Source organism: Oncorhynchus tshawytscha, linkage group LG11 (genome assembly GCF_018296145.1).
Source record: "Oncorhynchus tshawytscha isolate Ot180627B linkage group LG11, Otsh_v2.0, whole genome shotgun sequence".
Lineage (NCBI taxonomy): Eukaryota > Metazoa > Chordata > Actinopteri > Salmoniformes > Salmonidae > Oncorhynchus > Oncorhynchus tshawytscha.
The window spans coordinates 7,856,578-7,869,671 of record NC_056439.1 but is presented as its reverse complement, the minus strand read 5'-3'; the positions used below and the strand labels follow the sequence as shown (position 1 = coordinate 7,869,671).

Here is a 13,094-nt window from a genome sequence, read left to right as displayed (position 1 = left end):
CGATACAACAGCCCAGTTGTCCATGAAACGTTGTAAATAGGCCTACTATAGAATAAGATTTAATTAAGCATACAGATATTTCTGAAGACGGTACTAAGTATATTTATAGATACGACATGACTTGTTAATTACACAAACCTCCCAAAATTGAAAAGTGTGTAAAAAAAAATAAGTGTGAAAGAACTGTTGATGACTACATCCAATCAGAGTTTAACTCAAATTTGAGGGCCATCGGAATTCCGGTTACCATGGTAACCGTACACTTTGATTTATTAGGAAGAACGAAGTTTAGCTAATCTTGAAACGAATTAGCTACGATTATGAATTCGCATTTTGAACGTGTCATGTAGCTACACGCAAACGGAGTTCCTGCAGAGGGTAAGTTATGAATTATTTACCGTTTGACCATGTTTTACTGTAACGGTAGCTAATTAGCTAGCCAGCAACGTCTGGCTTTGGCTAGCTACAGTAGCTTGCGAGTTATTTAGTTAGCTGCGTTAGCTAGCTACAGTCGCCTTGTAGGTAGCTGGCTTTTTAGCCCAAGCATTTTGTTAGCCTTGAATTTTGAAAGGAGAGGTCTAGATGGAACAATATCTAAACGATCCTAAATGTAATGGCATTTAAGCCTTGCTCATTAATGTTTTAGGTTCCTGTCATAGAGCCATTTCGGTTCAGGGTCCAAACGTGCTGCAAACCGGCTATCACCCCAGAGATCAGCATGAGAAGACGAAGCTCCTGCACACCTGAGGCCCCTCTGTCTCCAAGAGAAGGCAACGAGGTTGAATGTTAATAATGACGACATATCATGTTCTGCATTTGAACTAGGCATTTTTTATGTAATGGACATTGCTCGATGATTGTTATACAGAATATAGACTAGGCTTTCATGATGAAAGACTTAAGTGTTCCTTATGCTAGGCCTACTTGTTGGAGAGTAGGCTAATAAAGAATGGCTGCTGAATATGTAACGTCAACTCACCCCATTCCGTACAAATGTGCGCACCCGCAACATTCAAACGAGGCTACAAAGATAACTAATGGGACTGTAGCGACTGTGTTGAAGTCAAAATTGGGGGTGTGAACTAGGTTTCTATTCAATCCTTGATAGACATGGTAATGGCTCTATAGTATTTGAGAAAGGGTGAAAAAAACTGACCCTCCCGTTACATCTTGACGTGTCAAGTCGTAACGTACAGCAAGCATAATCATCCTTTAAAAACAAATAATGGACAGTGACGGAGATAAGGGGGGGATACCTAGTCTTTTTTTTGTCATCATTGCATGCGATCATCATTCTCAAAGCCACTGTTTACTTCTAAGATCACTTTAGCACTGCCCTAAAAACCCGATTCAAATTTGACACAAACCTTCAAATAGGTATATAATGACACATTATATAAACTCTTTATAGTGTTTTATTTACATTTTAGAGGAGATAAGGTGATAAGTTGGACAGATCGAGTGAAAGAAAGCAATTTTCCCATACAACATCTCTCACTATCACGCATTAGTTTTGCTTCCCCACCCGCAATTTAAAAAAATACTCATTGCCTGCTTGAATTATGCAGAAACGGGCAGCATTTAGGTCATGTAATTGATTAAGTTGGAAAGGGGAGAAATTGTGCTTGACAATGGTACTGACATTACAGTTGATCTGGAAGTATTACGTTTTTGGGGCGCTAAAATAAGGGCAATTGTACGGACCAAGGTGATGTACGACTTTACGTTACAGTCAGAAGTTTACATACAGTTAGGTTGGAGTCATTAACTTGTTTTTCAACCACTCCACAAATGTATTGTTAACAAACTATAGTTTTGGCATGTCGATTAGGACATCTACTTTGTGCATTACACAAATACATTTTCCAACAATTGTTTACAGACAGATTATTTCACTTATAATTCACTGTATCACAATTCCAGTGGGTCAGAGGTTTACATGCGCTAAGTTACTATGCCTTTAAACAGCTTGGAAAATTCCAGAAATTGATGTCATGGCTTTAGAAGCTTCAGATAGGCTAATTGACATCATTTGAGTCAATTGAAGGTGTAACTGTGGATGTATTTCAAGGCCTACCTTCAAACTCAGTGCCTCTTTGCTTAACATCATGGGAAAATCAAAAGAAATCAGCCAAGACCTCAGAAAAATAAATTGTAGCCCTCCACAAGTCTGGTTCATCCTTGGGAGCAATTTCCAAACGTCTGAAGGTACCACGCTCATCTGTACAAACAATAGTATGCAAGTATAAACACCATGACCACGCAGCCGTCATACCGCTCAGGAAGGAGATGTGTTCTGTCTCCTAGACATGAACGTACTTTAGTGCGAAAAGTGCAAATCAATTCCAGAACAACAGCAAAGGACCTTGTGAAGATGCTGGAGGAAACGTGTACAACATAATCTATATCCATTGTAAAACGAGTCCTATATCGACATAACCTGAAAGGCCGCTCAGCAAGGAAGGAGCCACTGCTCCAAAACCGCCGTAAAAAGGCCAGACTACGGTTTGCAACTGCACATGGGGACAAAGATTGTAATTTTTGGAGAAATGTCCTCTGGTCTGATGAAACAAAAATAGAATTGTTTGGCCATAATGACCATCGTTATGTTTGGAGGGAAAAGGGGCAGGCTTGCAAGCCGAGGGAACATCATCCCAACCGTGAAGCACAGAGTTGGCAGTATCATGTTGTGAGTGTGCTTTGCTGCAGGAGGGACTGGTGCACTTCACAAAATAGATGGCATCATGAAGGGGCAGGAAAATTATGTGGATATATTGAAGCAACATCTCAAGACACCAGTTAAAGCTTGGTTGCAAGTTAGTCTTCCAAATGGACAATGACCCCAAGCATACTTCCAAAGTTGTGGCAAAATGGCTTAAGGACAACAAAGTCAAGGTATTGGAGTGGCCATCACAAAACCCTGACCTCAATCCTATAGAACATTTGTGGGCAGAACTGAAAAGCAAGGACGCCTACAAACCTGACTCCGTTACACCAGCTCTGTCAGGAGGAAAGGGCCAAAATTCACCCAACTTATTGTGGGAAGCTTGTGGAAGGCTACCCGAAACGTTTGACCCAAGTTAAACAATTTAAAGGCAATGATAACAAATACTAATTGAGTGTATGTAAACTTCTGACCCACTGGGAATGTGATGAAAGAAATAAAGCTGAAATTAATCATTCTCAACTATTATTCTAAAATAAAGTGGTGATCCTAACTGACCTAAGACAAGGATTTTTTTACTAGGATTAAATGTCAGAAATTGTGAAACTGAGTTTAAATGTATTTGGCTAAGGTGTATGTAAACTTCCGACTTCATCTGTATGTACAGTGCCTTGCGAAAGTATTCGGCCCCCTTGAACTTTGCGACCTTTTGCCACATTTCAGGCTTCAAACATAAAGATATAAAACTGTATTTTTTTGTGAAGAATCAACAACAAGTGGGACACAATCATGAAGTGGAACAACATTTATTGGATATTTCAAACTTTTTGAACAAATCAAAAACTGAAAAATTGGGCGTGCAAAATTATTCAGCCCCCTTAAGTTAATACTTTGTAGCGCTGCGATTACAGCTGTAAGTTGCTTGGGGTATGTCTCTATCAGTTTTGCACATCGAGAGACTGAAATGTTTTCCCATTCCTCCTTGCAAAACAGCTCGAGCTCAGTGAGGTTGGATGGAGAGCATTTGTGAACAGCAGTTTTCAGTTCTTTCCACAGATTCTCGATTGGATTCAGGTCTGGACTTTGACTTGGCCATTCTAACACCTGGATATGTTTATTTTTGAACCATTCCATTGTAGATTTTGCTTTATGTTTTGGATCATTGTCTTGTTGGAAGACAAATCTCCGTCCCAGTCTCAGGTCTTTTGCAGACTCCATCAGGTTTTCTTCCAGAATGGTCCTGTATTTGGCTCCATCCATCTTCCCATCAATTCTAACCATCTTCCCTGTCCCTGCTGAAGAAAAGCAGGCCCAAACCATGATGCTGCCACCACCATGTTTGACAGTGGGGATGGTGTGTTCAGGGTGATAAGCTGTGTTGCTTTTAAGCCAAACATAACATTTTGCATTGTTGCCAAAAAGTTCAATTTTGGTTTCATCTGACCAGAGCACCTTCTTCCACATGTTTGGTGTGTCTCCCAGGTGGCTTGTGGCAAACTTTAAACGACACTTTTTATGGATATCTTTAAGAAATGGCTTTCTTCTTGCCACTCTTCCATAAAGGCCAGATTTGTGCAATATACGACTGATTGTTGTCCTATGGACAGAGTCTCCCACCTCAGCTGTAGATCTTTGCAGTTCATCCAGAGTGATCATGGGCCTCTTGGCTGCATCTCTGATCAGTCTTCTCCTTGTATGAGCTGAAAGTTTAGAGGGACGGCCAGGTATTGGTAGATTTGCAGTGGTCTGATACTCCTTCCATTTCAATATTATTGCTTGCACAGTGCTCATTGGGATGTTTAAAGCTTGGTAAATCTTTTTGTATCCAAATCCGGCTTTAAACTTCTTCACAACAGTATCTCGGATCTGCCTGGTGTGTTCCTTGTTCTTCATGATGCTCTCTGCGCTTTTAACGGACCTCTGAGACTATCACAGTGCAGGTGCATTTATACGGAGACTTGATTACACACAGGTGGATTGTATTTATCATCATTAGTCATTTAGGTCAACATTGGATCATTCAGAGATCCTCACTGAACTTCTGGAGAGAGTTTGCTGCACTGAAAGTAAAGGGGCTGAATAATTTTGCAGGCCCAATTTTTCATTTTTTGATTTGTTAAAAAAGTTTGAAATATCCAATAAATGTCGTTCCACTTCATGATTGTGTCCCACTTGTTGATTCTTCACAAAAAAATACAGTTTTATATCTTTATGTTTGAAGCCTGAAATATGGCAAAAGGTCGCAAAGTTCAAGGGGGCCGAATACTTTCGCAAGGCACTGTACAAATCTGTGTTAAACCCACAAGAATATTGTATTATTGACTATATGGTTCATGGTTAAATGAAAGCAACACGGCTCTCACTCATTCCTTGCACTCGTTTCAGGTTGAGTGGACCACACCAGTTTCACAGCACGTGAAGAGAACGCAGCCTCTTCTTCATAACTGTAACAGCAAATCAGGGATATCTTCAGAAAAGTTGGACAATGTTTCATTGATGAAAGAAACAAATGAATCAGAGATGCATGGAGCATCCTACAGGCATTCACAGAGGGCTTTCGACTCTGACTGCTCCCCGAGACGTAGTGGCTCAGGAGACCGAGCACTCGGAGCAGACTACAAATCTGAGATGATATTCGATTTGGAGAATACGGTGGACAGACTGAAAAACGCTCTGGTATCACTGGAGGAGGACAACCTCAGCCTCAACAAGAAGATAAGAGAAAACATGGCAGAAGACCGCCCATTTTCGACCAATCACAATGTCTCAGGCTCAACAAGTGGCAACAATTCACAGAAAATGCCTGGTGGTCACACTCACAGTCCCACCTCCAAACTCCTTACACACCCTGTCACTTTCAACATGGCCAAACCATACCCAGAAAGTCAGAGGCAAGATACACCATCCAAGATCGAGGAGACTAGGACTAGAGAGATGCTCAAAATGGAGAGCCTGTCCTTGGAAGACAGGTGTGTTTACTTGGAGAAAGAGAAACAGGACTTGCAGAGGAAGCTGCAGAAGACAGAGGACTACTGCAAAGATTGCGTCCGCGAGCTCAAGAGGATCCTCCCAAAGTATGAGGACCTGAAAGCCTCGAATAAAACCCTGGATAAGCTCAACAAGCAACAGGCTGCAGAGAACCACAGACTCGTCGACGCCCTTGAGGCCGGGAGCCAGGCATGGGAGAGATCCAGAGATCACCGCCTGGCTCAGGAGCCTAAAGAAGGTGATAGTGACAACAAGGTGCGGGTTCAACTAGAGAGGGCCAACAATCTCTGCACCCAGCTTACCCAGGAGAAGGGGCAGCTGGAGGACCGGATGGCCTCGCTGGCAAGGGAGGTCAGCCACCTCACGAATGAGCTGGATATGAGCTGGCCCGAGCTCCATCGGCTGGGGGCCAGGAGGAGAAGCTCCCTTGAGGGGAGCACAGCTAGGGACGGCAGCACTCCGGCCTCGTCGGCCAACAAACACCCGGCCGAACGCATCCTGGACAGCGTAGGGAAAGAGCGCAAGGCCACGTCGGGCGCCATGGCCCATCTCAAAGAGGAGAACAAGACACTACGAGAGAACCTCAAACAGAGCGTCAAGAGGGGCGAGGAGGCAGAGGGCGGAGCTAAGCAGCTGAGGGAAGAGCAGGCCATATTGGAAAGCTGCCTGCTCACGGTGCAGAAGGAGAAAGACCTGCTTCAGCTGGAGGTGCGGCAGCTCCACCAGGAGTACATCGAGCTCAGCAGTAGCATCTCGCTGCAGCTGAGAGAGAGGAGCCCCGTCGCCAGTACCAGGATATTAGCAGGGTCACATGTGGTGACTGATGGTAGTGATAGTGCAGCCAGGCAGCAAGAGAGTCCAAGGCAGCCTCTGAACAGCAGCCCTATTACCAGAGAAATGCTGGATGGCCCTGTAGGTAAGGTTAAAAAGAGTGCATTTTTACAGTTTGTCATTTAATTCAGGTGTATTGAATAGTTTATTCATTTTCATTCAAGGTCATTCCGAATGCAAAAGAATGTTTGAACATCTAGCTACTGTGTCTATAGTATACGATTATTAAATGTATTTAGCTGACAGAAGATGAAAATGTTAAAAGTAGAGACATCGCCACTAGTCGTCCTGGAGCTCATAACTACAGTGGGGCAAAAAAGTATTTAGTCAGCCACCAATTGTGCAAGTTCTCCCACTTAAAAAGATGAGAGAGGCCTGTAATTTTCCTCATAGGTACACTTCAACTATAACAGACAAAATGAGAGAGAAAAAACCCAGAAAATCACATTGTAGGATTTTTTAATGAATTTATTTGCAAATTATGGTGGAAAATAAGTATTTGGTCACCTACAAACAAGCAAGATCTCTGGCTCTCACAGATCTGTAACTTCTTCTTTAAGAGGCTCCTCTGTCCTCCACTCGTTACCTGTATTAATGGCACCTGTTTGAACTTGTTATCAGTATAAAGACACCTGTCCACAACCTCAAACAGTCACACTCCAAACTCCACTATGGCCAAGACCAAAGAGCTATCAAAGGACACCAGAAACAAAATTGTAGACCTGCACCAGGCTGGGTAGACTGAATCTGCAATAGGTAAGCAGCTTGGTTTGAAGAAATCAACTGTGGGAGCAATTATTAGGAAATGGAAGACACTGTAGACCACTGATAATCTCCCTCGAACTGGGGCTCCACGCAAGATCTCACCCCGTGGGGTCAAAATGATCATAAGAACGGTGAGCAAAAATCCCAGAACCACACGGGGGACCTAGTGAATGACCTGCAGAGAGTTGGGACCAAAGTAACAAAGCCTACCATCAGTAACACTACGCCGCATGGGACTCAAATCCTACAGTGCCAGACTTGTCCCCCTGCTTAAGCCAATACATGTTCAGGCCCGTCTGAAGTTTGCTAGAGAGCATTTGGATGATCCAGAAGAAGATTGGGAGAATGTCATATGGTCAGATGAAACCAAAATATAACTTTTTGGTTAAAACTCATCGTGTTTGGAGGACAAAGAATGCTGAGTTGCATCCAAAGAACACCATACCTACAGTGAAGCATGGGGGTGGAAACATCATGCTTTGGGGCTGTTTTTCTGCAAAGGGACCAGGACGACTGATCCGTGTAAAGGAAAGAATGAATGGTGCCATGTATCGTGCGATTTTGAGTGGAAACCTCCTTCCATCAGCAAGGGCATTGAAGATGATACGTGGCTGGGTCTTTCAGCATGACAATGATCCCAAACACACCGCCCGGGCAACGAAGGAGTGGCTTCGTAAGAAGCATTTCAAGGTCCTGGAGTGGCCTAGCCAGTCTCCAGATCTCAACCCATAGAAACTCATTGAAGGGAGTTGAAAGTCCGTGTTTCCCAGCAACAGCCCCAAAACATCACTGCTCTAGAGGAGATCTGCATGGAGGAATGGGCCAAAATACCAGTGTGAAAACCTTGTGAAGACTTACAGAAAATGTTTGACCTCTGTCATTGCCAACAAAGGGTATATAACAAAGTATTGAGAAACTTTTGTTATTGACCAAATACTTATTTTCCACCATAATTTGCAAATAAATTCATTAAAAATCCTACATTGTGATTTTCTGGATTTTTTTTTTCTCATTTTGTCTGTCATAGTTGAAGTGTACCTATGATGAAAATTACAGGCCTCTCTCATCTTTTTAAGTGGGAGAACTTGCACAATTGGTGGCTGACTAAATACTTTTTTGCCCCACTGTATGTCTTGAAAGACTTCTTCTTCTTTGGACTGTGTAGGCAGAGAGGCAATTGTTCATATAAGGAAGCGTTTCGAGGAGGAGGAGCAGAGAGCCCAGAGGTACAAAAACATCATCAATCAGAATGAATGAGGCTGAAGCTGGATTAGCGGGCCAGGCAGACTGGATGTTGACCTCTACCTCCCATACCACAAGGGGTCAGGAGAGGTGAAGCATACTGTAGCCTACCGTAGAGCTCTTTGCATCACTTTACCAACAATATGCCCTTCACAAGGTCATGTACCATATGCACTGTACAGATTTTAATTCCCTGATTATATTATGCTTTTCAAAATATTTTGTCAGTGTTATTTATCATTTATAATAGTTTTTAGATAAATGGCATGTCAAGGCAATTTGTGGCTAGGGCCGGGACAATACAAGTATTACGATACTCGTTAGTAATGTGGCAGGAAAACAAAACACAAAGCGTATTTAACTTCTTTAGGAAAACAGCCCTAATGTTGGAAACAAACATCATTATCCAGAGTCACAATTTCTTTCTTTTTTAAGCTAAAGCACAAAATATTTTACATATGTGGGGATCTTAACAGTCGTAACAGTGGAATTGGGAGGTTAGATGACTATATAAATGATATTAATGATATTCCATTGCGTGTTGCTTTGGATGACTTTGTTAGTCATCATGGGGAAACCCTATTAGAATTCCTTCGAGACTCTAAAATATATATCATTAATGGAAGGACATTCCCCTTAAGCGATAACTTTACATCCATATCTGGCAAAGAAAAAGCTGTGGTGGACTATATAGTTACCCTCCACAACTGTCTACAAACTTGTTTGGAATTTAAGGTGTTACCCCCACAGATGGTTGTAGAATGTGGATGTTTTGACTTAATTGGAGAGAAAAAAGTAGACTTCCTGATCATTCTCTTTTATTTATGATATTTTCTGTTGGCCACAAACTTTCTCAACCAGGTATTACTGTGCATCACTTGGGGCAAAAGATACATACTCCACATAGGCCTAAATGTAAGAAAAGAAATGTGCCAAATTATTTTCTGTGTTCTGAAATGGCATGTAGAGCTCTGGTGGAAGTCATCAAAACTATGCAAAGATGCCAAGAAACACCATTTGATTTAGCTGTGTGGTATGAAACATTTTGTGAAATTATATATTCTGATGCAAAAAAGTATACAGCCCCAAAGCCCAGGAAAGTTTACAAGTCGAACAAGCCTTATCGGAATGATGAGTTAGAGGATCTATTGTCAGTAATGCTGAGTACTTATTTTTTACAGTGTAAAGATAGGAATACAAGAGAACATTTTAGGAATGTGTTTAAAAGTTTTGCACGGAGATATCAGAGAGGGCATTTATTACACCTTGAGAAGATACAGACAAGAAATCCTCAACAGTTTTGGAGCCAAATAAACAAGTTAGGACCAAAACGACATACGAAAATTCCAATGGAAGTCAAGGAAGAGGGGAGAGGGTGGGGGGGGTTGAACTCTGATGTTACACAGGTACTTAAGGAATGGGAGAAGGGGTTTGCTAGTTTGTTCTCAGGTAATGAAAATGGGGCATATTTTGAGGAAGAATTGTGTAAAGACATATGTTCCCTGAGAACTAAAATGGAAAATACAATGTTAGAACCCTCTTATATACAGTACCAGTCAAAAGCTTGGACAAACCTACTAATTTTTCTTTATTTGGACTATTTTCTACATTGTAGAATAATAGTGAAGACATCAACACTATGATATAACACATATGGAATCATGTAATAGCCAAAAAAGTGTGAAACAAAGTCAAAATATATTTTATATTTGAGATTCTTCAAAGTAGCCACCCTTTGCATTGATGACTTAGATGGCTTTGCACACTCTTGGCATTCTCTCATCCAGCTTTACCTGGAGTGCTTTTCCAACAGTCTTGAAGGAGTTCCCACATCTGATGCACCACTCCATCACTCTCCTTGGTCAAATAGCCCTTACACAGCCTGGAGGTATGTCATTGTCCTGTTGGAAAACAAATGATTGTCCCACTAAGCGCAAACCAGATGGGAAAGCGTATTGCTGCAGAATGCTGTGGTAGCCATGCTGGTTAAGTGTGCCTTGAATTCTAAATCAATCACGGACAGTGTCACCAGAAAAGCACCATTACACCTCCTCCCCCATGCTTCACAGTGGGAACCACAAATGCGGAGAACCTTCATTCACCTACTCTGCGTCTCACAGAGATATGACGGTTAGATCCAAAAATCTCAAATTTGGAGTCATCAGACCAAAGGACGGATTTCCACCGGTCTAATGTCCATTGCTCGTGATTCTTGGCCCAAGCAAGTCTCTTCTTATTATTGGTGTCCTTTAGTAGTGGTTTCTTTGCAGCAAATTGACCATGAAGGCTTGATTCACACAGTCTCCTCGGAACAGTTGATGTTGAGATGTGTCTGTTACTTGATCTCTGTGAAGCATGTATTTGGGCTGCAATTTCTGAGGCTGGTAACTCTAATTAATTTATCCTCTGCAGCAGAGGTAACTCTGGGTCTTCCTTTGCTGTGGCAGTCCTCATGAGAGCCAGTTTCATCATAGCGCTTGATAGTTTTGCATCTGAAATTTTCTGCGACTGAAATTGACTGACCTTCATGTCTTAAAGTAATGATGCACTGTTGTTTCTCTTTGCTTATTTGAGCTGTTCTTGCCATAATATGGACTTGGCCTTTTACCAAATAGGGCTATCTTCTGTATACCACCCCTGCCTTATCACAACACATCACTGATAGTCTCAAATGCATCAACAATGAATGAAATTCCACAAATGAACTTTTAACAGGGCACACCAGTTAATTGAAATGCATTCCAGGTGACTACCTCATGAAGCTGGTTGAGAGAATGTGCAAAGCTGTCATCAAGATAAAGGTTGGCTACTTTGAAGAATCTCAAAAATAAAAAATATTTTGATTTGTTTTTAACACTTTTTTGCTTACTAAACTCAGCAAAAAAAGAAATGTCCTCTCACTGTCAACTAAGTTTATTTTCAGCAAACTTAACATGTGTAAATATTTGTATGAACATAACAAGATTCAACAACTGAGACATTAACTGAACAAATTCCACAGATATCTGACTAACAGAAAGGGAATAATGTGTCCCTGAACAAAGGGGGTAAAAAATAAAAAGTAACAATCAGTATCTGGTGTTGCCACCAGCTGCATTAAGTACTGCAGTGCATCTCCTACTCTTGGACAGCATCATATTTGCCTGTTCTTGCTGTGAGATGTTACCCCACTCTTCCACCAAGGCACCTACAAGTTCCCGGACATTTTTGGGGGGAATGGCCCTAGCCCTCACCCTCCGATCCAACATGTCCCAGACGTGCTCAATGGGATTGACAGAACACTGACATTCCTATCTTGCAGGAAATCACGCACAGAACGAGTAGTAAGGCTGGTGGCATTGTCATGCGGGAGGGTCATGTCAGAATGAGGATGTCTTACCTGTAACGCACAGCGTTGAGATTGCCTGCAATGACAACATGCTCAGTCCGATGATGCTGTGACACACCGCCCCAGACCATGACGGACCCTCCACCTCCAAATCGTTCCCGCTCCAGAATACAGGCCTCGGTGTAACACTCATCCCTTCTACGATAAACGCGAATCTGACCATCACCCCTGATGAGACAAAACCGCGACTCGTCAGTGAAGAGCACTTTTTGCCAGTCCTGTCTGGCAAGCGACGGTGGGTTTATGCCCATAGGTGACGTTGTTGCTTGCCGGTGATGTCTGGTGAGGACCTGCCTTACAACAGGCCTACAAGCCTTCAGTCCAGCCTCTCTCAGCCTATTGCGGACAGTCTGAGCACTGATGGAGGGATTGTGCGTTCCTGGTGTAACTCAGGCAGTTGTTGTTGCCATCCTGTACCTGTCCCGCAGGTGTGATGTTCGGATGTACCGACCCTGTGCAGGTGTTGTTACACGTGGTCTACCACTGCAAGGACGATCAGCTGTCCATCCTGTCTCCCTGTAGTGCTGTCTTTGGCGTCTCACAGTACGGACATTGCAATTTATTGTCCTGGCCACATCTGCAGTCCTCATGCCTCCTTGCAGCATGCCTAAGGCACGTTCACGCAGATGAGCAGGGACCCTGGGCATCTTTCTTTTGGTGTTTTTTCAGAGTCAGTAGAAAGGCCTCTTTAGTGTCCTAAGTTTTCATAACTGTGACCTTAATCATCTTTGAAAGACAGGGTCCTGAAAAGGGACTTTTTTTTGTTTGTTGCTGAGTTCATATGATTCCATATGTGGTATTACATAGTTTTGATGTCTTCATTATTGTTCTACAATGTAGAAAATAGTTTTAAAAAATAAAGAAAATCCCTTGAATGAGTATGTTTGTCCAAACTTTTGACTGCTACTGTATGTAACCCATACTTAAATGAGGAGCGGTCTGTGGCAGAAGTTAAGGTTATTGACGCTGAAAAAAATGGGAAAGCGTTTGGCATTGATGAACTGCCTAATGAAGTTTTAAAATCCCCTAAATGAATTGACGTCTTTCATGATTTGCTCCAAATTTGTTTTGAGTACATTATACTGCCATCTACTTTACATAAGTCTATATTGAATCCCATTCCCAAATCTTCAAAAAATTTCCCGAGAGTGCCACTGAACTATAGAGGCATAATTTATCAACCGTACTTAATAAACTTATATTCATCCATCCTCA

The 13,094-nt window shown here is 42.2% G+C and overlaps 1 protein-coding gene across 1 annotated transcript; it reads left to right on the top strand.

The window, feature by feature from the left end:
• Window positions 1-246: 246 nt before the first annotated feature.
• Window positions 247-8,702, top strand: LOC112262405 (coiled-coil domain-containing protein 110-like). The gene is made up of 4 exons (XM_024438062.2): window positions 247-378; window positions 647-778; window positions 5,051-6,569; window positions 8,415-8,702. Exons 2-4 carry the CDS (start codon window positions 719-721, stop codon window positions 8,504-8,506), a joined length of 1,671 nt encoding a protein of 556 aa, XP_024293830.2. The 5' UTR covers window positions 247-378; window positions 647-718; the 3' UTR covers window positions 8,507-8,702.
• The last annotated feature ends 4,392 nt before the right edge of the window (window positions 8,703-13,094 follow it).